Raw genomic sequence first — 20,493 nt, 5'->3', positions numbered from 1 at the left:
GTGCAAAAGTTATGTTTTGGTTGGGTCTTTGATATTTCTTTGGTATATTTAGTATTTCTTTGCTATTGTCGTTGATTCATCACCATATAAACTGCACGTAGCACTCGAGTACGGATAAAAACACTCAACCGAACACGAATGTAAAAAAAAGTCGAGAGTGACTATCAGATACCTTCTACTCTGTATCAAGTAAAGTAAAGTTTCCTTTTACTCTACGAGTAACGGATATAATTATTATTTATGTATATTATTTTCTAATTTTTTTGAACGCAGTCCAAAAACATTTTCATTTTATTTTCTAATTTTTTTGAACGCAGTCCAAAAACATTTTCAAAAAATCATAAAAAATATAAGCAAAATGATTTTTGAAAAATTCTTTTTCAGTTACTATTATTTTTGTTTGAAGAAACTTTTTGCATCAAAAAATTTCAGTTTTCAAGTCGAGGAAAAAAGTTTAAGAAGTAGATGTTTACACAAATTCGTCCTTTTCAATAAGTACTGAATGGGTTAAGAAATGTATTGCATCAATAAACGGCATTTAAATTACCTTTCCATTGATGCCAAAGTAAACAAGAAGTAAGTTCAAATTATCAGTATATTTAACTTTTGTTTTGTGAAAATACTTTTGACCACCTCTGTATATGATAATATGAATAGTTGATATTAAATTATCGATGGATTTTTGAATACATGAATAATTAGCAGAAGTGCCAATCCGTTTTGAGAACTGGTCACAGCTGTTTGAAGATTCAACAGAAACCATTTAGGTCGCTTCCTCAGTTGCTGAAATCTTCTGATGCATTTTTAACAATTTCGCAATTCAACAGTTTAGGGGATAGCCAGACTATCGTATTATATAACAGAATAAAAGAAACCACTATTTATCAGGTATAAAGTTTTTAGGGTTTTTGAACACTAAAAAAATGACATTTATCGTTAGCAGGGTGGCCATTTAACTGTTGCTATTCAAACTACATATTATTTCTACTTTGACAGCTCGGATGACATTTTTAAAATATCAAATATTTATTGTTTGCAATTTATTTTTATTATGAGTAATTTAAATTTGGTATAAAAAATACATTATGCAACATTCAATCAGATAAATGCTCATATTTCAAGTGTTATAGAAAAGCTTATATTTTGCATCAATAATTAACATCTTTGCAAATGTGCTCAGAGATGCAGAATTTGTCGTTTAAAGAACAATCGATAACAGCAGGAAATAAAAAAAATTGTTGCAGCCCTGGATGCAGCCCAAATGTCCCGGCCATTTCCGTTTTCTTTTCCTTCAAAAACTTCAAAAGTCCAAGTAGGAGTGTGGAAGTGTGGAAGAGAGTACAATATTTTTTAAGTATAAAGTTACAAGTAGTTTTACAAATCAAAATGGATTTACCACCAAATACTGGAACGGCTCGCGGACGTGGACGCGGAAAAAAGCCCAATGAAAATGTGAACCGAGGAATGGCTCCTCAACTGGTAAGGCTGTTCTATTTAAAATATTTATTTTAAAATTTAGGTAATGCAGATTGAAAATGAATAGTGAACCAAAGATATACATATGTACATAAGAGCTTTTGTACTTCATGATAAAGCTATTCAAGGTAGTCTTTTCGGCAAAATGTAGTCTGCTAAATATGCATGAAACACGTGCGACTGAAAGGGATAGTGAAATCGCCGTAGCGCGTTAACGTACTAAAAGCCGACATTTTAGGCAGCCGACTAGACTACCATGTAGCATAATGTACTTAGTGTCGAAATATTTTTATATTTGTTGTGGGTTTTAATTGGAGTTTATCTTAATGTAAGCCAAGCTTTTTTTTTTTTAAATTTAGGATTTTTGGTCAACTTTCATAGGCCTTGAAAGAACACGAACGAATTTGAAACACATAATCATACAAATTTTGCGTTGGTGTTATCCACAAACACGAGGGAGGCTAAATAACTCCACATCACTTACAGGTGACACGGCAACGCAACTAAATCCCCAAAAAAAAATGCAGGTCGTCCTATACAGAAATATATGTATGAACATACTAGTTGCGCATTTCTTCAAGTATTCATGAAAGGACTTGCACAAAAATGATGATATGATATTTATTGATGGCTAGTTATTATTACTATTATTTTCCGTTTAATTTATAATCCTTATTCTTTAAAAATCCGTTTGGATAACTATAGTTTATTTCTGTTTAAATTTATAATATTTATTATTTAGAAATCAGTTTGGACAACTATAAATTATTATTGTTGGAATTTATCCCGGAATCCGTTTGAATTCCTTGCGAGTCTGTTAAGAACTATAAGTTAAGTATTCTATAAGATAGCCAGGCAGAAGGCCCGACTTCGGCAGCGACGGTTAGAATTGACGGCGGGGCTATGGGCAGAATGCTGACCTTGTGCTCCCCATCCGCTGCATAGCCCGCTGCATTACCTGGCCGTTTTGGTCAGCCTCTATGCTAACTTATGCTAACTCTTCTATGCTAACTTATATATGTTCAAAATTCAATAAGTTACAAAAAGATACGATGATCAAATTAAAAATGTAAAAGCCAGGAAGATTTGCTTTGAAGTCAGTGTGGGCAGAATAAAAATGTGTTTCAAATTCACCTAACCTAAAAGTGAACCCACACCACTAGATCCATTGTCCTAACCGTCATGAACTGTGCGTGGTCTTTAGGTGAGGTCAAACTTAATAAAATATAATTTGAACGTAAATACAGCTTTTTGATCAACACACATCTATTTTGTTTGTTATAAAATGATGCTATGAATGTACATACAATGTACATTCATGCGTATGTTTAGTCTACCTAGCCCAACTTACAATTAATATCTTCCATATCCAAAAAAAAAAACAAGGAAGAACGCTATAGTCGAGTACCTCGACTATGAGATATCCGTTACTCAGCTAAAGGGACCAAAGGAAAATGGAGATATGCAAGCAGTAAAGCGATATTGAAATGCGCCACCTACCGGCGGTAGACAGATTTAAGCGTTAGAGTGGGCGTGGCAAAGTTTTTTTTGGATCAATCGATAGGTATTGACGAGACCAATACACTTCAGTTAAAATGTTGTATCTAGCATGAAAATTGTGGGCGCCACAGGCTTGGGCGGTTTGTGGGCGTTAGAGTGGGCGTGGCATATCCGCGTAATAAACATGCGATGCGCTCAAGCCTACGGAATCTAAATCTAAAATCCCACTTGTCTATCGTTGATATTTTTCGACATATCCGCGTTCATACTTACGTTTTTTTGAAGTTTGTGGGCGTGGCAAACTTTTTTGGTTCAATCGATAGGTATTAATGAGAACAATACAGTTCAGTTAAAATTTTTATTCCAGCATCAAAACTGTAGGAGCCACAGTTTTGGGCGGTTTGTGGGCGTTAGAGTAGGCGTGGCACTCTGCTGAAACAAACTTGCGCTGCGTAAGAAGCTCAGGAATCTGCACGCCAAATCTCAATAGCCTAGCTCTCATAGTTTCCGAGATCTCAGCGTTCATTCGGACGGACAGACAGACGGACATGGCTAGATCGACTCGGCTAGTGATCCTGATCAAGAACATATATACTTTATGGGGTCGAAAACGCTTCCTTCTGCCTGTTACATACTTTCCGACGAATCTAGTATACCCTTTTACTCTACGAGTAACGGGTATAACTACTTTAGTAACACATGTAGTTGTTTCTACTCTTCCCATAAGATCTATGGGATGTAGTCAACATTTTGCAACCCAAAATGTTTAAATTTCGTAACAAATGTGATATTGCAAGTATTATAACGCATTAAAAAAAAGAAACTCAACAAAAAAATTCCATTTGTAGGGCCAGTCCACGAATTCTCCTCAATCGGGAAGAAATGAAGCCGCAGGAGGGGAGGGTTCATTCAGTGATGTCCCAGTAAGTCAGCAGGAGACAACACGCAGTTTGGAGACCAAGTCGGGCGAGGTTGAAGCTCAGAGCTCTGAAGGTCAGTAATGTTGTATTATCTTCTTAATTTGCTTTCAAAAGACCCCTCTTACGTTAATCGAAATAGGTGATCCTCGTGGATCTGTGCGTGGACGTCGTCTGATCACGGAAGTCGTACACTCCCGTCCACAGGGACTTGTAACCAAGAATGGAGTTTCTGGAACGAGAATTACTGTTCAGACCAACTATTTCAAGCTTTTGAAACGCCCGACATGGACCATCTACCAGTACCGCGTTGATTTTGTTCCTGATGTGGACAATACGCGTATACGTCGGGCTTTCATGAACCATCATCGAAGTCTTCTGGGCGGCTATATATTTGACGGAACCATTCTATTTTGCACCACTCAGTTTAAGCCTGTGCAAAATAGTCCCTATGTTCTGGAGCTTGTGACACAGAGTCGTGAGGGGGAAAACTACCAGATTAAAATAAAGGCTGTTGGGTCCGTAGAGGCAGCTGATAACCAGCAGTTCCAGGTCCTCAATCTAATTTTGCGCCGAGCTATGGAGGGCTTGAACTTGCAGCTGGTTTCTCGCAACTTTTTTGATCCTCAAGCAAAGGTATGTTAGCTAAATTCATATTTAAACTTTTACACTTGCAATTTTTAACTTCATTGCTCAACAGATTAACTTGGAGAGCTACCGCATGGAACTCTGGCCTGGATATCAGACTTCGATTCGTCAACACGAAAGTGATATATTATTGTGTACTGAAATAGCACACAAGGTGATGAGAACCGATACCCTGTATAACATTTTATCCGACGCTATTCGTAACAATGACGACTATCAAACCGCCTTTAAACGTGAAGTAATAGGTGAGCTAATCTTTGGAGCCCTATCATATTTAATATTTAACAAAATGCGTTTCTACTATATTTAAAACAGGCATGATTGTTTTAACTGACTACAACAACAAAACCTATCGCGTTGACGATGTAGACTTTAATGCGTCGCCATCGTCTAAGTTTAAAACCAAAGATGGTGATATTTCTTTTGTGGAGTACTATAAAAAGGTAAATTGCACAACAAACAAAAACGTTCCAAAAGGTCTGAAAAATTACATTTTTTAGCGGTACAACATCACAATCCGAGACTTCAAGCAACCTTTGGTCGTGTCTCGTCCCACCGAGAAAAATATCCGTGGAGGTGTTGATCAGCTCATTATGCTAATTCCCGAGCTGGCTCGGGCAACAGGAATGACGGACGCTATGCGCGCCAATTTTCGGTAAGTTCAAAGTGGGATTTTAGTTTGAAAACCCCTTCAAAGATCGCTCTTCGTGTGACTAGGTTGATGAAGGCCATGAGCGAGCATACCAGACTCACTCCGGATCGTCGCATTGAGCGCCTGCGCATCTTCAACCAGCGATTGAAGTCCTCCAAGGAGAGCACTGAAACGCTGAAGTCCTGGAACGTCGAACTGGACTCCGCATTGGTGGAAATTCCAGCTCGCGTGCTGCCGTCGGAGAAAATCGTGTTCGGCAACAACAAGAGATACCTGTGCGACGCTCGCGCCGATTGGACCAACGAGTTCCGTTCCTCCTCGATGTTCAGTCACGTGGACATCAAGAGGTGGTACGTGATCACTCCGGGTCGAAACTTGCATGAGACCCAGGAGTTTGTGAAGATGTGCATCCGCGTAGCCAGCGGAATGAAGATGCATATTTCTGAGCCTCGCTAGTAGGTATTACAAAAATATTTGTGAGTACTTAATTTGATGCACTCCTTTTTGTAGCGATAAAATCGTGGACGACCGTAATGGCACTTACTCTCAATCGATCGATAACGCCGTGGCCAAGGACCCACAAATAGTGATGGTTGTCATAAAGGCTCCTAATGAAGAGAAGTGCGTTCTATTTTTAAGATTATGCTTAGCCAATTCTAACTGTTTTCCCATTGCTTAACAGGTATAGCTGCATCAAAAAACGCACCTGCGTGGACAGACCAGTGCCGTCGCAGGTGGTGACATTGAAGGTAATTGCCCCTCGCCCGGAAAAGTCTGCTGGCCTTATGTCGATTGCCACAAAGGTGGTTATCCAGATGAACGCCAAATTGATGGGTGCTCCTTGGATGATCGAGCTTCCAGTTCGCGGCTTGATGACTGTCGGATTCGATGTGTGCCACTCATCGAAAAACAAAAACAAGTCATATGGGGCTTTGGTAGCTACCATGGATCAGCGGACATCGTGCCGTTTCTTCTCGTCGGTGACTGAGCACATGAAGGGCCAAGAGATATCCGACCAGATGTCGCTGAATATGACGTTGGCTCTAAAGGCCTACCGGGATCACCACGGTGCCTTGCCAGAGCGCATTCTTTTTTTCCGCGACGGCGTCGGTGATGGCCAGCTCCACCTGGTTGTAAACAACGAAGTGAAGTTCCTAAGGGCCAAGCTGGACGAAATTTACAAGTCCGCAGGCAAGGAGGAGGGCTGTCGCTTGGCATTTATCATCGTGTCCAAGCGCATCAACTCGCGCTACTTTGTGAACAAGCGTAATCCACTTCCGGGCACAGTGGTCGATGATGTAATCACCTTACCAGAGCGTTATGACTTCTATCTGGTGTCGCAGGCAGTTCGTCAAGGAACGGTGTCGCCCACCAGCTACAACGTCATATCCGACAACATGGGACTGAACGCCGACAAGCTGCAGATGCTCGCCTACAAGATGACCCACATGTACTACAATTACTCGGGAGCTGTCCGAGTTCCCGCCGTGTGCCAGTACGCCCACAAGTTGGCATTCCTCGTGGCCGAAAGTATTAACCGCGCACCTTCAGCCGGATTGGAGAACCAGTTGTACTTCTTGTAAGCACCATGCTGACAAAATACTTAAAAAACAATGCTAAGATGTCATGTGAAATATCCCTTACTCCTCTGAAACGCTTTATTTTATTGTAAACACGCCTGGAGTATTCGTATTTTATTTTTTTTTTTTTATAAATTTTATATATTTTTACGAAATAAAGTTCCACAGTTTTATGATAGAAACCCAAAATTTATATAAATGTTTTCGTCTGAACACACATTTTCAAAATATAAGTGTGATGTCGTTTCTGAACGAAATTTTTCTGGGCAAATATCGAAAAATATTTCTTTCATTGTATCAAATATTGTAATTTACATCAATTCAATTTCAAGATCCAGAATTTGTTTAATAATGAACACGTATTCTTAGTCGGATCCGCAACAATGGGATTGGATGGCGATATCGAATCATTTTGGATTTGGGTTGGTACTGGATTCGAGCCTAAACGATTGATAAGGTTCCGGCTTGTGAACCGGTTCGTCGATATGCTGGTTTAAGCCAGGGCAAAAACAATATGTGATATAATAATGGCAGCATAAACAACCTTGTAGTGTTATTTCCCTTAGTAACTACACTAAGTTAATACAGACAATCCCCCAGAATATGGAATGCTTGTTAAGTAAAAAAAAACAAAATAAAGGGTTTTTTTCAAACAGAATTTGAAAAAATAGTTACCAAATGAATCGGCGTTCCTGCGAATAATTTGGTTCGTTTTTTAAAAATATCTGCACCACACCGGTTCGGAGTGATGTTTCGATCAAATTCGTTTATCGGCGCAACGATGAGTTCCTGTTCCGTTCAGCGCTTTAATAAAAACCATTTTTGATTCTGTACTTCACTTCTTTCAATTTTATTTTATTTATGCAAAATCGTGTATTCCATTAAATATACAAATGAGATTTAAAATCGAATCGAAAGGATAGCGCTTTTATGCAAATATTGGAGTCTACAGAAATGCACACACAAAAATAAGAAACTATGAGTAAAAGTATAAAAATATTTGAATCTATTGTTTGCCTTCAAAATGCAGTTGGAATTGTTAAGTTCAGTTAACATACTTTAGTTAACACTTCGCGCATCGCCACAAAAAAACGCACTTAAATAATTACAATTACAAAAATTTTGTTGATAGAACTTTTTACAAAACTCGCAAGCCGTTGTAAACAAATTTAAAAATAATGTTTTCTCATCTTGGAGAAAAATGTTTAAACAAATGTTGTACAACAGAAATTTTTTCGGATTTTTAACTAATTTATCAGTATAGAGGTTGAATTTACTAAGTTGTTAGTGTACACTATCGGCATCCACAAAGATTTGCTCGTATTGCTTTTTCTTAATTAGACTTGACGAGAAGTTGTTGATGAATGTGAATGGCTTCTTGAGTTTCGACTGGTAGAACATTTTCCGGTTTTTTAACTAATTGCGAAAAATTAGGGTTTCCTTCCTATTTACTATGACGCGTTTTGTGTTTTCTTCTGCTGCAGCTGCTGATGATGTTGCTGTTAGAGAGGTAAGCGTGCCTGACGCTTAGAATCATTTGAGCTTGGCGTATGCGTCGACCTTTTTGTGAAACTGGTTGTAGTACTCCAGGGCGGCGTTACGCGTCTGGTTCAGCGCCAGATTGATGTTCTCGGGCGAGAGACGGCCACTGATAAAACGATAGAATTATAAGGGATGCTTTCTCAAACAAAACAGCCACTCAAACTTACACAAGCACCTTTTCCTTGATCAGCACGGCAGACTTTTCGTAGCTGCTGACGGCAAAATCGCTAGCGCCCGCGGCAAAGGCTTCAATCTTGGCAGACAAATTGGGCACGTATTGGTCAATCTACAAATTAGAAAGCATATTAACAAAGGAGCCCCAAAGTAACAGAAAGATTAATTCAAAACTGGTTTGAGAGAGCATACTCAAACGTGATATGACCTCATCTTCACATCGACAACTTACGAATTTGGCCACAACTGGCCACTTGGCGCCGAAGTACCCCTTGCCGTTCTGGTAAACGTTGCAGGCCGCATTCCTCGCCAGCTTCCACAGGTCGCCGGAGGTCTTGATCGCCGGTTCGGCGTACGGCGGGACATTCACCTCCGCCCACTTGTAGCCCCGTGCTCCGGCACCCATGACCGTGTACCAGGTCTTCTGCACATGCGGCAGCACTCCGGCGTTCTTCAGCACCTTGCCGGTGGCCGATTTCTCGAACACCCCCTTGCCGTTGACCTCGGTGTCGTAGTACAGAGCTCCGGCAATCAGGGCGATGATGAAAATGCTGCCCAACGTCCACTTGCAGCATCCGCATTTCTTTTTCTGTGCCGCAGCATTCTGTTTGTTCTTCTTCTGCTGCGCGCTGCTCTTCTCCTGGACGCTCTTTAAGGTACAAAAGTCATAAAATCAATAAGAATTTCGAGCTGGGGGAATTTAATTTGGTCGCCTTTTTTAATTCAGTCGCTGTGTTTACCTTTTTGGCGGCCGGCGCTGGTTTGCCGCCCTGTTTGTTACTTTTCGGTTTAACCTGAGCCATTTTCTAATTAATTTCACTTAGTTTCGAGTATTTCTAGATTATTTCAGCTGTTCACAAGAGAAGTTGAATTAATTATTGTGTTTATCATTGCAATTGTGTTGCTAAAAAGAATGACGGGCCTTTGAGAGCTTTTAAACCGAGCTTTTTTTTGCGACTGCCACAAAGATTGCGTTGGAATGCTTTGCGGGATAAGAGCGCGATGACCTAAGATGCGAGAATAAGCTAAAACCGCGAGAGGGGATAATTAAAAGTTGTAAGTACGTATACTCGGACAAATTTGTCCAGATACTAAAAATTAAAATAGGCATACTTCATATTAGTATTAATTCAGCGTACGTTTTTTTAGAACTTTATAAACTGGCGTTTTATAACTTTTAACCATTTGCCATTTTAAGGCTACTAGTTAAAAAATAATTTTTTTGAAGTTTTGGCAGAATTATTTATAGATGAAAATGTTTTATAGATATTTTATTATTTGAATTATTTTTGATCTTGAGAGAGATTGACTATGCCTTTTGTGAACTTTAATATTACTTTTTAATGAGGTTTTAGGGTGAAGAGTGCAAAAAGAAAAATAAAAAAAAGAGGGCCCATCCTAAAATATTTTCTAAAAGTTTGTATGTCCAAAAGAGTTCGATGAACTACCACCTACGGCCTCAAAGTTTCTTTGTTTTCGTTTCCGAGTAAAAGAAAGGTACATAATGAAGAAGAATTGAGAAGGCCGGCGAGAATCAGGGTCACAGTGGTCATGCCACGTGTTGAAGCAGCCTAAATTGGGAAGGCCGGAGCGTTCTTTCTTCTTTTTTTTTTTGACCTCGGTATTCGCAATCGTGGCGTTGGATGAATTTCAGGTAAGAGTGCCAAACTGCACCACTGTGCAGTGAGAGTGAGAGTGGGAAGAGAAGAGAAGAGGGGAGAAGACGAGAGTGCGCACAATCGGCGAGAGGGAGGGGTGCGGGCGGCGGATAGCCAATCGCAGCTGGAACACATCAGTCAACAGGAAAATACAAATAAGCTTCAGGTCACCAAAAAATTGGGCGTGCTGATAAGAATTTGTGGCCTGATAAATCGAGATTTATGATCCCATGATGCCCTAATCTCTCTTTTCGAAAGCAACACGTCCGCTCGGAGAAATTTAGCGGCAACTGGAACCCGCATGGCAACGCTATGGGAAAAGTGCAGTTATAGCTGCCACCAATACCAATACGGGTGCAGAGGGGCGCACGCATACACAACCGTTAATGATGACACGCACACACCTAAGGCCGAAACGCACTTTGCACTGCCTAAATAACAACAACAACTGGAGCGACAACGCGATAATTAAGGTGCGGACCATTAATTTATGCTCACTCTCGATAAAAAGCCAGTTGAAATTGAGAGAAATTACGGGCGAACGCCGGCTAGCCTTTTCCGTCTCTTTCTCGCAGCGACGTCGCGTTGGCAGCGTCCCCTCTGAACTTTCGTTTGGTTATCAGCTAATCCTTGGGGGTTTTCTGCCTAATAGGTAGTTCTTGCACCAGCTGCAGTGCTTAATTAGCCCAAGTCATTCTTTTTAGCACCGATTGCAATTAATTATTCACTATTGGTTGTCAGTTGAACAAACTTATACCTTCGTTTTTTTTCACGAGAGCGATGTGACCAGACTAGGAAATGGAAATGTCCATCACCAGCGATAGAGAGCCTAACAGTGTGCCCAGATGTGTAATAAAATGCGCGAAACATTTAAATCTATCCACTCCGTTCCAGATTTCAATTTCGCGAAATTTTACTCGTTTTTTAACCGAAATTTATTAATAAATGCTCATATTCGTTATAAAAAAGATGTATCCAAATTATTAAAAGTGATATTTCAAAAACGAAATATTTTATAGTTGGGATCACAGCGACTTACGTTACAAAATATGCGATACATAAATATATATTTAAACCGTACTTACCAGCAATACTTCTTTTAAGCTTTCTAAGTTGCCATCTTTGCGCTTGCCCGCCTGAAGTTCTTCGTTCAGATTTTCTACATCTTGCAGAAAAGTGTGATATACAGGCGACGTAGCCAATTCGTGGGTAGACGTTGTCCAATTGTCGTCTAAGGCGGGTTGAAAGCCAATGTTTGTGTTATAAGTAAAATTTCATTTAAATGAACATTTTTCAATGTTTTTCCAATGTTCAATACAATTAAAAGCGCTTAGATCTTACCTATAGCTTTCAGTAGCAATAGACTTGGCAACTGTTGCTTTTTGTAGTTCATCCGCCACACCCTGAGGCAATCATCTCTGCCGCTGCTGAGCAGGCAACTAATACAGCCTTCGATCTCGTTATTCTGCTTGGAGTTGGCGCTTATTTCGCGGAAGAGTGTCAGGAATATATTGGCATGCTTCACGGGACTGTCAATATAGTGTTGCTATAAATACAGGAGAAAAGAATCAGAAAACTATGGTCGATTCTAGGCATGTGGGCCTTACAAGTAACAAGCGCGCACTTCGTTTCAGACTTTGCTGCCACTCCTTGGGCAGATTGTTGTAGGTCGCATTGAGCGCATTGTAGGTGGCAAAGAACTCCTGCTGGTTGAGCTGCAACGAATCCACCGGCTTTCTGGCAGCTGCTGCACTTAGAGCCCGCTCCATGTACTCCACCACGAACTTGGTGTACTGCTTGAGCTCCAGGTTGGGCAGCATCAGGTTCTGCCACACCCTGACGCCCTCGTTCAGCGACTGGTAGCCGCCCTGACCAATGGCCCACAGGATGCTCAGGCAGATGTTGCTACGGTTCTGGTAGGAATTCCGCAGCAGCGCAGTCTTGGCCAGGTTCCTGGAGCAAATGCTCGGCCAGTTCTGACCGATCAACTGGAGGACCAGCTTGTAACCGGCCACTGTCTGGTTGTTATTCAGATCCGTGGCCATGCTGTCCAGCAGGGAGTAGAAGAAGTACTCCAGGTTTTGCTCGCCCACGCTCCCCAGAAACTCCACAACAGAATACTTAAGCGAGGCACTGGCCAAGACACTGGGGTACTGAGCCGAGCGGCCGGAGAAGATGGGATCGCAGTCGTAGGACAGGGCGCCATTCAAGTACAGAGCAATCTAGGGGGAGCAAAAAAATAGTTAACTGGATCTGTAGGAATCTCGTGGAATGACCTACATGACTAAGCCAGCGCAACTCGGAACCAGGACAACTGAGCTTCACCTGCTCCAGTTGAGCGGCGAAATCATCCCGGGTGATGCTCTTCAACGCCAGCTCCAGGGTTTTTGGCTTTCCCACGGACGACGACGTGGACTTTTTCTGAGTCGACGACGCACCCGCATTCTTCACGGGGTTCTTCTTAACTGGCGATTTGTTGGTCTTAGAGGAAGACGAGGCACTTGAACTGGATTTCGCGGGGGAATGGGACTTGTTGTTGTTGTTGCTGCTGGAACCGAACAGATTGCGATATCGCTGAGTTGGCACTGTGGATAAGAAAAGGGAAAATTTGTAATCGCAATGCCAGGTGCACTCTGTTCGAAATTCCTACACAACTCCTCCAGCTTGGGCAGCTGGGCCGCAATCCGCTTCTGCTCCGTGTGGGCGATCACCTTCTTGTCCAGATTCTTTTGCTTGCGCGACTTGGAGACCACCTCCCATTGTTCCGACATTTTGAATGCAGTCTGTTAATTGGTGGAATTAAATTAAACTATGAAGTGCAGGCGGCCGGCGGAACGAAAAGCAACAAGCCGATGGATTAGTGTGAACGTTAGATGCATTAGCTGAAATATCAAAAATAATATATTAATTCGGTGGGACTTGAAAATCAATTTGTTGCCTTTTTCGTGTACTTTACAAGTTGTGACAGTGCTGAAAGCACGTAGCTATCATCTGTAAATAACAGGAAAAACCTATAAAAACCTTAAAATTGTCAGGGCTACCAGGGCTACAACAACTTTTAAAAGTAGCGTTTATTTAAGTTTTCAACCATCCGTGGTATTTGTAATTATCTTAGCCTGGTCACACTCCCCGGCTTGTTTACAAAAATCGTTGGCCAAAAATTCTTAAATTTTATTCATTTGCTGCGTTAAGAACGGTTTTATAAAGTATAAGACCAAACAAATGGCTGCTTCACGCTCCCGGCGCAACAATGCCGGCAACAAAATAGCCCACCTACTGAACGAAGAGGAGGAGGACGACTTTTACAAAACGTCCTATGGCGGCTTTCAGGAAGAAGAAGAGGACAAGGAATACGAGTGAGTCTTGCTTTAATTGAGAAATTCGAACATGTAAAATCATTCGATATCCTTTCCTCAGACAGAAGGACGAAGAGGAGGATGTGGTGGACTCGGACTTCAGTATCGATGAGCAGGATGAGCTCGTTTCAGACCAGGAAGAGGCGCCCGAAAGAAAGCGGAAACGCGGTGGAGTCAACACGAAGGCTTACAAGGTGCCACTCACTCTCAAAACACTTCTTTATCAAGGTTCCACAATCTTAAAATTGCACGCTCTTATCAAATTACAAGGGTACAAACGTTTAAAACATTCTTAAATATTTTTAAATTGATTGCAGCTAAACTCTCCTACCAAATACCATTTTTCAGCAAAGTCATACAAGTATAATTGTTATATTTGTTGCTCTGTTTGTCCCTCCTCGGGCGTATTTTGATTTTGTATTGATGTAAGGATTTTAATATCCCCGAATAACAGAATATTTAGTTAAACTGACCCAGATCTTGCAAAACAAAACCCCCATTAGCTAAGTTCTTAATGTTTTTGATAAAAAAAAATGTATTTTATCGTGTGAATCCCTTTTGACCCATTAAGGAAAATTTGGAAAATTATAATAATAATGAAATATTTTTAGGAAACCAAACCGGCAGTCAAGAAGGAATCAAAGGCCGTACCAGCCTCAAACAAAAAACGAGGTAGTGGTGGGGTGACTAAGCGACGGGTGCGTCCTCGTTTCACAGTCCTTGACTCTGGCCGCAAATCCATTCGTACTTCGACGGCCATCAAGACGCAGGCCACGAAAATCCGCCTCAAGGAGTTGGACGATGCCCGCAAGCGCAAGAAGAAGAAGGTGCGTGTGGAGGACTGCATGCCCACGCAGGAGGAGCTGCTGGAGGAGGCCAAAATAACAGAAGAGGAGAACATTAAATCTCTGGGTGGGTACCCAAAGCGTTTGTTGAAACAATCATAAGACATTTTCCTTTTGAACTTGCAGAAAAGTTCCAAAAAATGGAGCTGGAGAAAAAAAAATCGCGACCCACCAAGCGCACGTTCACAGGACCAACGATACGGTACCATTCACTGACCATGCCCGCCACGCGAAAGCCCACTCGAGGAGCCAATCTTCCAATCGATTCAAAGGATCCCGGCGGAAAATGTGAACGCACATTCGTCATTGTCGAGAACGATTTCAACGACAAGGTGTTCCAGAATATCTTCCGGCACAAACCGCCACCCAAAGTCAGCAATGGGATCTGTCCGATTACCAGACTCCCAGCCCGCTACTTCGATCCGGTCACCCAGCAGCCATACTACAGCATCCAAGCCTTCAAGATCTTACGCGAGGCCTACTACATGCAGCTGGAGCAGCAGGGCGGCAGCAGCGAGCAGCCCGAGCTGACCAAGTGGCTGGAATGGCGCAAGCTGGTCAAAGAAAATCGCCTTAAGGCTTCAGCAGCTGCCACCAAAAACGGAGAAAACTAAACAAAACCACCAATTTATTAGTTTGATAAGTTATATATCGAATAAAAAACGGGAACACAACGAATAACCTCGACTCGGGGATTAAATTACCTTTTTAGTAAACAAGAAAATATTTGTTAGTCAACCCTCAAATTGATTAGGGTTGAGCCTAATGTTTATTTAACATATTCTTTCAAATATACATTTTACAATTACGACCATCGAGAAATACATAGGGTATTTCCCAAAACCTTATCTTTCAAAAGTTATTTATAACCAGTCTGTTTTGATTGGAGAAAGAGAACCTAATTCGTGTGTACATTTACAGCAGCATCCGGTTTGTTGACTCAACAAGAAGATAATACGGCTTATCTTGTTCATCCCATTTGCACAAAACCTATTTATTACTTTATTTATATCTCAGTTATGATTAACACTACGTTTTAAATTGTATATGGTTAAATTTTCAGAGCTTCATTGTCGCCTATTAGGATTATTCGTATGTATTGTTTTGTTTAATTTCCGTCAAATGGTCAAGTTGATAACCGCACAGCCTCTGTCTATTAAGTAACACAAACCTAGAGGAAATGCGGTTGTTCCGACACCTAGAAGCTACGCAAATAATTTCCAGTTCCTAACAATTACAAAATAGGTATACTTTGAATCGCCATTTAGTTGTTAACATGATTATGATATTAAATTTCAACTCTTATATAAAAAAAATTTTTATTAATACTCCATTTAGGTAGACAAAAAATACACCGATCTGTTTATAATTACTAAAAAACAGTTTCCAAAATATGGACATTTTACAGGGAATTAGTTTAGCAGACTCGGCTGCAACCTTGTCGGATTTGTATGTTTTTGTCTACTTATCAAAAAACAACGCACGCGCTGGCTGTTTGGATTGTCTAAACGGACAAGGTATTTTCTTGTCTAAGATTTAGTCAAACCCGTGAGCTCTGATTATTCGAACGTCTTGCGGTTAACCGAAACAATGAAGAACAGGGCTGCGATTGGAGTCCTCCTGGTACTGGTATGCCAGTACGGCGGGGTCCGGGCGGACAGTGATAGCAGCGAAAGCAGCAGCAGCGGGGAGAGCAAGCACAAAAACAAGTATACGACTACCGAGCACAAGTACAATTATCCTGCATATCCCATGCCCTTCGGCTATGGGCAGCCGTATCAGTACAACCCCTATCCATACCCTTACCCACCGCCGAATCCGCAGTATCCACAGTACCTACCTTCCGCCATGCACGCCTACCCATCGCCCGGCTACCCACCCATTCCCGGCTTCAATCCGTACACCCTAGTTCCACCACCTCCACCGCCGGGTTATCCCCAGGCTGGGACTGGACAGAACCCAGGCTATAACCCAAATTCGCCAAATCAGCCTCAGCAGCCGGCGCCTGGCCAAGGAACAGGTCCTTCGTCAAACTATCCTCCAGGCGGCTCAAGCGTTATCAATCATTCCCTTAAAGTCAACAAGGAATACAACGAGGATGGTCACCACTCAACCTCGGCATAGACCTTTTGAACATTCAATACAAATAAGAAAAAAATGTAATTGTTTCATTTACCTTTTAAGGATAGATAATTTGGTTATTAAAGATCCTGAGTAAAATAAAATCGAACAAATGTTTTGCTGCACTCCCAAATAACAGATAAGTTTCTCTATTCCAAAAACAACAAATTAATGTCTTTATCAAATGTCGGTAAACATATCACATATACTATCAATATAATATAAAAGATACTATACAGTATTCTACTTAAATATATAAGGCATATTAGGCACTTGCCTGCTCCACTACCGTGCCGTGATTGTACAAATGCACATGGTAGGCGTAGCTGTTCATGCATTTCTGAATGCTGAGTACTAGCGGCTCGAACGGATGCCAAATAAAGGCGCACAGTTCCCGAGGTGCCAAAGAGTTGATTTGCCTGCGCGCCGTGGCGTGCAGCCTGAACTTGACCGACTGTGTGGTCCGATCTCGGAAGACAATGGGTTCGGCGGAGCAGGGATTGGGTCGCTCCAGGGGCGATACGTGCCGATCGTCGAAGCTGAATTCGTTGAACCTCAGATAAGGAGATGGCGAGAGGCTCTGGGAGCTTACGGGAACGCTGGGGTTAAATCGCAACGCCGCATGTCGGACGAAGAGAATCGAGTCGTTGGCGTCCACGAAGTTTTGTTTAAGGAAGAAATGCAGGGGCAGTGAGGGCGCGTCTCCGGTTTGCAGCGATCGTACATTGCTCATCTCATCGTAGAACTGCAGTATGATTTGCAGCAGGTCGACAGAATAATCTGGATACACACCAACTACTTCCTCGGCAGATATCGTGTAGAACACATACAAGCGGCGGGGTGATTGGGCCATTGGCATGGTATCGCTGTCTTTTGGACGTTCTTCGTAGCGCAAAAGGAGAAGTTCCTTGTTTACCAGTTGCATTCTCTCCATAATCATGTGCTCAACCTAATGAAGGAAACTTGTTAGATATGGTTTTCTACTTAAATGCAGTTTTCATTTTAATTAAGGTGTTTAAAAATGTCTTGAGGATTTCAGGATCACTAAAATAACGGTTAAAAGATATTTTTGGGACATTTTCGAATACGTAAAAATCTAAACTTATAACCATATGACTTACAAACTCAAAGTTTTTGTAAAACTCCTTAAGTTTTTCCTTGGCACTGGGGCTATTGAGGTCAATTTGGCGGTAAAGGAAGCTAAGAACGCGCTGTTTAATGTGCGTAATGGGCAGAACCGTGGTCGCATCCAGGTTTTCAATACTGGTGGGAGCCTTCTCGATAAAGTTTCGCGGTCGGGGGCCAATCGTTTCCTGCTTGTGGAACTTGCCCTCTGCCACAGAGTAGACGTAGATGCACTGATGCAGCCGCGACATGATCGCCACCTTGGAGCCAAAGACTGAAATGCCATGATTGTGGGCAATCACGATGGAGTCGTGCGCCAGGAGGAGCCTGTCGGTTACCACGCCCAGTTTCAGATCCACGACGAAGAACACATAGGAGAAGGCGTCCAGTTTGTCGAAGAGATCTGGATACCGGACGTAGTCGTCGAAGGGCAGAGCACTACGCAGCACGGACATGGCTGCCAGCAGGACATACCGGCCCTCCTCCAGGAACACACTAAACTCCCGGTGCAGATAGTAGAGGCTGTAGTCGCCTTGGCACAGTCGCAGACTCAGTGCCTCCTTGGTGGCGAACAGGCGTTCAAAGATCGTGCTCTTGAGGGCGCTGTCCTGGCTGCTGAAGCACTCGCCACTGCCCACGTCCGCCTGGCGGATCAGTTCGCCCACCGCCGCACTGCTGAATCCCCTGTAGCGGTAGATGTGCAGGCTGCGCTGATCCTGCGAGAAGGCCAGCAGTTTGCTGCCATCCGGCGTGAACTTGCGCAGGTATACCGGCGGAATCGAGATCGAGTCAATGGTCAAGCAGGGCGTGATGCACTTGTAGAAGGGGCGTTCGTAGGCCAACCGGGGCATCCTGCCCAGCTGACTGCCCGCGCAGGTGTATCCGGACTCGCGGTTCTGGAGCAGATGCACGAGGTTCTGCGATCGGAGGCGTCGCTCGTAGGCCATCCTGGCTGACCATGGATCAGTCCTTGCTATCCCTGTCAAACCGGCTCGAACCTGTTGGCGCTTTTTGTGCAACAGATGGTTGCTGATCGCAATTCCAAAATAATGAAATTTTAGTGTGACCGCGACTAGACTCTCAAAATATACTCCCGCTACAGTACTTAACCCTTAAACACAATTAAATTACATATTCATTTAAAGATTAAATGCTTTTATTCACTCTAATTTAAATAACTAAAAAAATCGTGCAAATTTCTATCGAGCCTACATTTTAGTGCTTAAAGAAGATTGTAGAAAAACTTTCTTTAAATGAATATACATTTTAAGCTAAGTTATGTATAGGTTTCTAACAGAAAGCCTAACAAACTAAATATACTCCGGAAAAAACAACTTGTGTTCCTTAAATGTATATACTTCATACATACATATGTATACCGACACGACAGCAGATGTTTGAAAAGATCAAATTTACCCTACAGAAATCACTTTAGTCGTGTAAAACTTATATTGATGCACATAGGATAGTTTGGTTTACGTTTTACTGATCTATATATTTTTGTATTCCTAAGACAAACAATTCTTCTTCAATACAAATTCTACAAGCCTATGCTTGGATGAGAATTATGTGACCCCCTCGATTATGAAATTTTCTACAATTTAAGAAATTCCACACTCTTTTTAGCTTCCATTATTAAAACCGCTTTTTTAGCTTTCGAAAAATTATCGTATTAAATAATGAATTTAAGCAACCGTCTTTAAATTTTTTCCAAATATCCTATTTGCTGCCACACATCGATCGATTCTAAGGGTAAATCAACGGTTGTTTGTTTTAGGACTAATGTTCCGGAAACATATATTTTGGCTTGGGCACTTTGAAAATTTTAAGGGCTCAAGCTGTCCATAAAACAGTTTTACCAATGTTCAAGGTGAAAAATTACAAGCTCATAAGAACGTTTGTGACGCTCTGAAATAAACTCGGAGCATAAAACTGAATTACCAATATGATATTTGAATGATTACGAATTTTTCCACGTAATTCTTCGATTTTTTGATTTTAAAACGAAACTTATTATCCTGAGAAAACCATATGATCAATGTAGATCAAAGTTTTTAGAAGACCTTTTTTGTTTTTTAAAATTTTCGGAGTTCTAAGTTACTACAATTTTCACTTTATTCAGGGTCGAAATGTATCGTTTGCCATTCCAGTGACTACCAAGCGGAGAAATAACTAAGATTAGACGTTGTAGCCCACAATGTGGCGCTTGCCGATGCACTCGCCGATGTAGAACCAGAAGATGACCTCGGCGGTCACCAGGGTGTTAAGCCAGGCCTCGCGAACGGTGAGGTTCTTGTAGGCGCCGGACTTGGCTCCCTTGAGGATATTGCCGAGTCCCTGACGGATGGCCGGAATGTCGGCAGGCGTCGGGGGCGTCAGCTCCACCTTGGCGTACTTCAGGAACACGTCCAGTTGTGGCCTCGCCTGAGTAAGGAGCCCTGCGAAAATGATCATTACATAATTTTTCGATTAGTAGGCGCTGAATTGGTAGAGAAAAACCGTTGGCTTTCAAGCCACGACACTTACTGTTCACAAGTCCTGATCCCTTGGTAGCCAAACTCGCCATTTTTTATATTTGGTTCTGCAAGCAGTGGGAATTATACAAGAGGAAATTGGCGAAATGTGTGGAAAACCATACCTATTCAGTGTGCTACGAAACAGAGATGTTATGGATCTGGACCAGGGCTGGCGGAGCACTTATCGATTAGCGGTCGAATACTAAAAATACCAAGTCCCACTTTATTTATTATTAAATATCTATAGAATTAATTTTTGGAAAATGAATTTAATTTTACAGAATAGTTTGGCAAAAATGATATATTCCTGTTTTTAATTCATAATTACAACTATGCATACTTTTCTACATACTTTTTTGAGCTACCGCAGCCCTGCGGTATTT

The 20,493-nt window shown here is 41.8% G+C and overlaps 6 protein-coding genes across 8 annotated transcripts; 3 read left to right on the top strand and 3 right to left on the bottom strand.

Moving 5' to 3' along the window:
• The first annotated feature begins 1,356 nt into the window (after positions 1 to 1,356).
• LOC119546509 (protein aubergine-like) lies at positions 1,357 to 6,843 on the top strand. Its single transcript, XM_037852831.1, has 9 exons — positions 1,357 to 1,479; positions 3,825 to 3,969; positions 4,036 to 4,529; positions 4,594 to 4,786; positions 4,857 to 4,984; positions 5,042 to 5,196; positions 5,259 to 5,648; positions 5,704 to 5,814; positions 5,876 to 6,843. Exons 1-9 carry the CDS (start codon positions 1,387 to 1,389, stop codon positions 6,774 to 6,776), a joined length of 2,610 nt encoding a protein of 869 aa, XP_037708759.1. The 5' UTR covers positions 1,357 to 1,386; the 3' UTR covers positions 6,777 to 6,843.
• A 756-nt stretch (positions 6,844 to 7,599) lies between these two features.
• LOC119546859 (transmembrane protein 214-A) lies at positions 7,600 to 12,998 on the bottom strand. 3 transcript variants are annotated; one of them, XM_037853460.1, is made up of 8 exons: positions 12,798 to 12,998; positions 12,428 to 12,732; positions 11,755 to 12,369; positions 11,489 to 11,693; positions 11,233 to 11,378; positions 8,722 to 9,138; positions 8,483 to 8,601; positions 7,600 to 8,421 (listed from the first exon to the last, which is right to left on the bottom strand). In XM_037853460.1, the coding sequence occupies exons 1-8, from the start codon at positions 12,916 to 12,918 to the stop codon at positions 8,307 to 8,309; spliced, it is 2,043 nt and encodes a 680-aa protein (XP_037709388.1). In that variant the 5' UTR covers positions 12,919 to 12,998; the 3' UTR covers positions 7,600 to 8,306. The 3 variants fall into 3 exon arrangements, with proteins under 3 accessions (XP_037709388.1, XP_037709390.1, XP_037709389.1); XM_037853462.1 differs by lacking the exons at positions 11,233 to 11,378; positions 11,489 to 11,693; positions 11,755 to 12,369; positions 12,428 to 12,732; positions 12,798 to 12,998 and adding exons at positions 9,230 to 9,339; positions 10,905 to 10,948 and having other exon boundaries at positions 7,608 to 8,421; XM_037853461.1 differs by lacking the exons at positions 11,233 to 11,378; positions 11,489 to 11,693; positions 11,755 to 12,369; positions 12,428 to 12,732; positions 12,798 to 12,998 and adding an exon at positions 9,230 to 9,389 and having other exon boundaries at positions 7,608 to 8,421.
• A 258-nt stretch (positions 12,999 to 13,256) lies between these two features.
• LOC119546861 (vacuolar protein sorting-associated protein 72 homolog) lies at positions 13,257 to 15,035 on the top strand. The gene is made up of 4 exons (XM_037853463.1): positions 13,257 to 13,503; positions 13,565 to 13,697; positions 14,115 to 14,415; positions 14,475 to 15,035. The coding sequence occupies exons 1-4, from the start codon at positions 13,370 to 13,372 to the stop codon at positions 14,960 to 14,962; spliced, it is 1,056 nt and encodes a 351-aa protein (XP_037709391.1). The 5' UTR covers positions 13,257 to 13,369; the 3' UTR covers positions 14,963 to 15,035.
• Positions 15,036 to 15,878: 843 nt separating this feature from the next.
• LOC119548015 (protein PAF1 homolog) lies at positions 15,879 to 16,602 on the top strand. The gene has a single exon (XM_037855085.1). The coding sequence runs from the start codon at positions 15,939 to 15,941 to the stop codon at positions 16,470 to 16,472; it is 534 nt and encodes a 177-aa protein (XP_037711013.1). The 5' UTR covers positions 15,879 to 15,938; the 3' UTR covers positions 16,473 to 16,602.
• A 15-nt stretch (positions 16,603 to 16,617) lies between these two features.
• LOC119548014 (DET1 homolog) lies at positions 16,618 to 18,646 on the bottom strand. Its single transcript, XM_037855084.1, has 2 exons — positions 17,591 to 18,646; positions 16,618 to 17,418 (listed from the first exon to the last, which is right to left on the bottom strand). Exons 1-2 carry the CDS (start codon positions 18,539 to 18,541, stop codon positions 16,735 to 16,737), a joined length of 1,635 nt encoding a protein of 544 aa, XP_037711012.1. The 5' UTR covers positions 18,542 to 18,646; the 3' UTR covers positions 16,618 to 16,734.
• Positions 18,647 to 19,687: 1,041 nt separating this feature from the next.
• LOC119548887 (ATP synthase subunit g, mitochondrial) lies at positions 19,688 to 20,326 on the bottom strand. Its single transcript, XM_037856538.1, has 3 exons — positions 20,233 to 20,326; positions 20,121 to 20,175; positions 19,688 to 20,032 (listed from the first exon to the last, which is right to left on the bottom strand). The coding sequence occupies exons 2-3, from the start codon at positions 20,158 to 20,160 to the stop codon at positions 19,773 to 19,775; spliced, it is 300 nt and encodes a 99-aa protein (XP_037712466.1). The 5' UTR covers positions 20,161 to 20,175; positions 20,233 to 20,326; the 3' UTR covers positions 19,688 to 19,772.
• Positions 20,327 to 20,493: the final 167 nt, after the last annotated feature.

This window comes from Drosophila subpulchrella, chromosome 2L (genome assembly GCF_014743375.2).
Source record: "Drosophila subpulchrella strain 33 F10 #4 breed RU33 chromosome 2L, RU_Dsub_v1.1 Primary Assembly, whole genome shotgun sequence".
Lineage (NCBI taxonomy): Eukaryota > Metazoa > Arthropoda > Insecta > Diptera > Drosophilidae > Drosophila > Drosophila subpulchrella.
This window is presented reverse-complemented; position numbering and strand designations above follow the sequence as displayed.

Coding starts and splice junctions, on each gene's coding strand:
- LOC119546509 (XM_037852831.1), top strand. CDS start 1,387: ATGGATTTACCACCAAATACTGGAACGGCTCGCGGACGTGGACGCGGA. Junction 5,197..5,258: donor GCTATGCGCGCCAATTTTCG/GTAAGTTCAAAG, acceptor TCGTGTGACTAG/GTTGATGAAGGCCATGAGCG. Junction 5,649..5,703: donor CATATTTCTGAGCCTCGCTA/GTAGGTATTACA, acceptor TCCTTTTTGTAG/CGATAAAATCGTGGACGACC.
- LOC119546859 (XM_037853460.1), bottom strand. CDS start 12,918: ATGTCGGAACAATGGGAGGTGGTCTCCAAGTCGCGCAAGCAAAAGAAT. Junction 12,733..12,797: donor GCCCAAGCTGGAGGAGTTGT/GTAGGAATTTCG, acceptor TCTTATCCACAG/TGCCAACTCAGCGATATCGC. Junction 11,379..11,488: donor ATTGCTACTGAAAGCTATAG/GTAAGATCTAAG, acceptor AACCCGCCTTAG/ACGACAATTGGACAACGTCT.
- LOC119548015 (XM_037855085.1), top strand. CDS start 15,939: ATGAAGAACAGGGCTGCGATTGGAGTCCTCCTGGTACTGGTATGCCAG.
- LOC119548887 (XM_037856538.1), bottom strand. CDS start 20,160: ATGGCGAGTTTGGCTACCAAGGGATCAGGACTTGTGAACA. Junction 20,033..20,120: donor GGGATCAGGACTTGTGAACA/GTAAGTGTCGTG, acceptor TCATTTTCGCAG/GGCTCCTTACTCAGGCGAGG.
- LOC119546861 (XM_037853463.1), top strand. CDS start 13,370: ATGGCTGCTTCACGCTCCCGGCGCAACAATGCCGGCAACAAAATAGCC. Junction 13,504..13,564: donor GAAGAGGACAAGGAATACGA/GTGAGTCTTGCT, acceptor TCCTTTCCTCAG/ACAGAAGGACGAAGAGGAGG. Junction 13,698..14,114: donor TCAACACGAAGGCTTACAAG/GTGCCACTCACT, acceptor AAATATTTTTAG/GAAACCAAACCGGCAGTCAA.
- LOC119548014 (XM_037855084.1), bottom strand. CDS start 18,541: ATGGCCTACGAGCGACGCCTCCGATCGCAGAACCTCGTGCATCTGCTC. Junction 17,419..17,590: donor TTTACAAAAACTTTGAGTTT/GTAAGTCATATG, acceptor TTCCTTCATTAG/GTTGAGCACATGATTATGGA.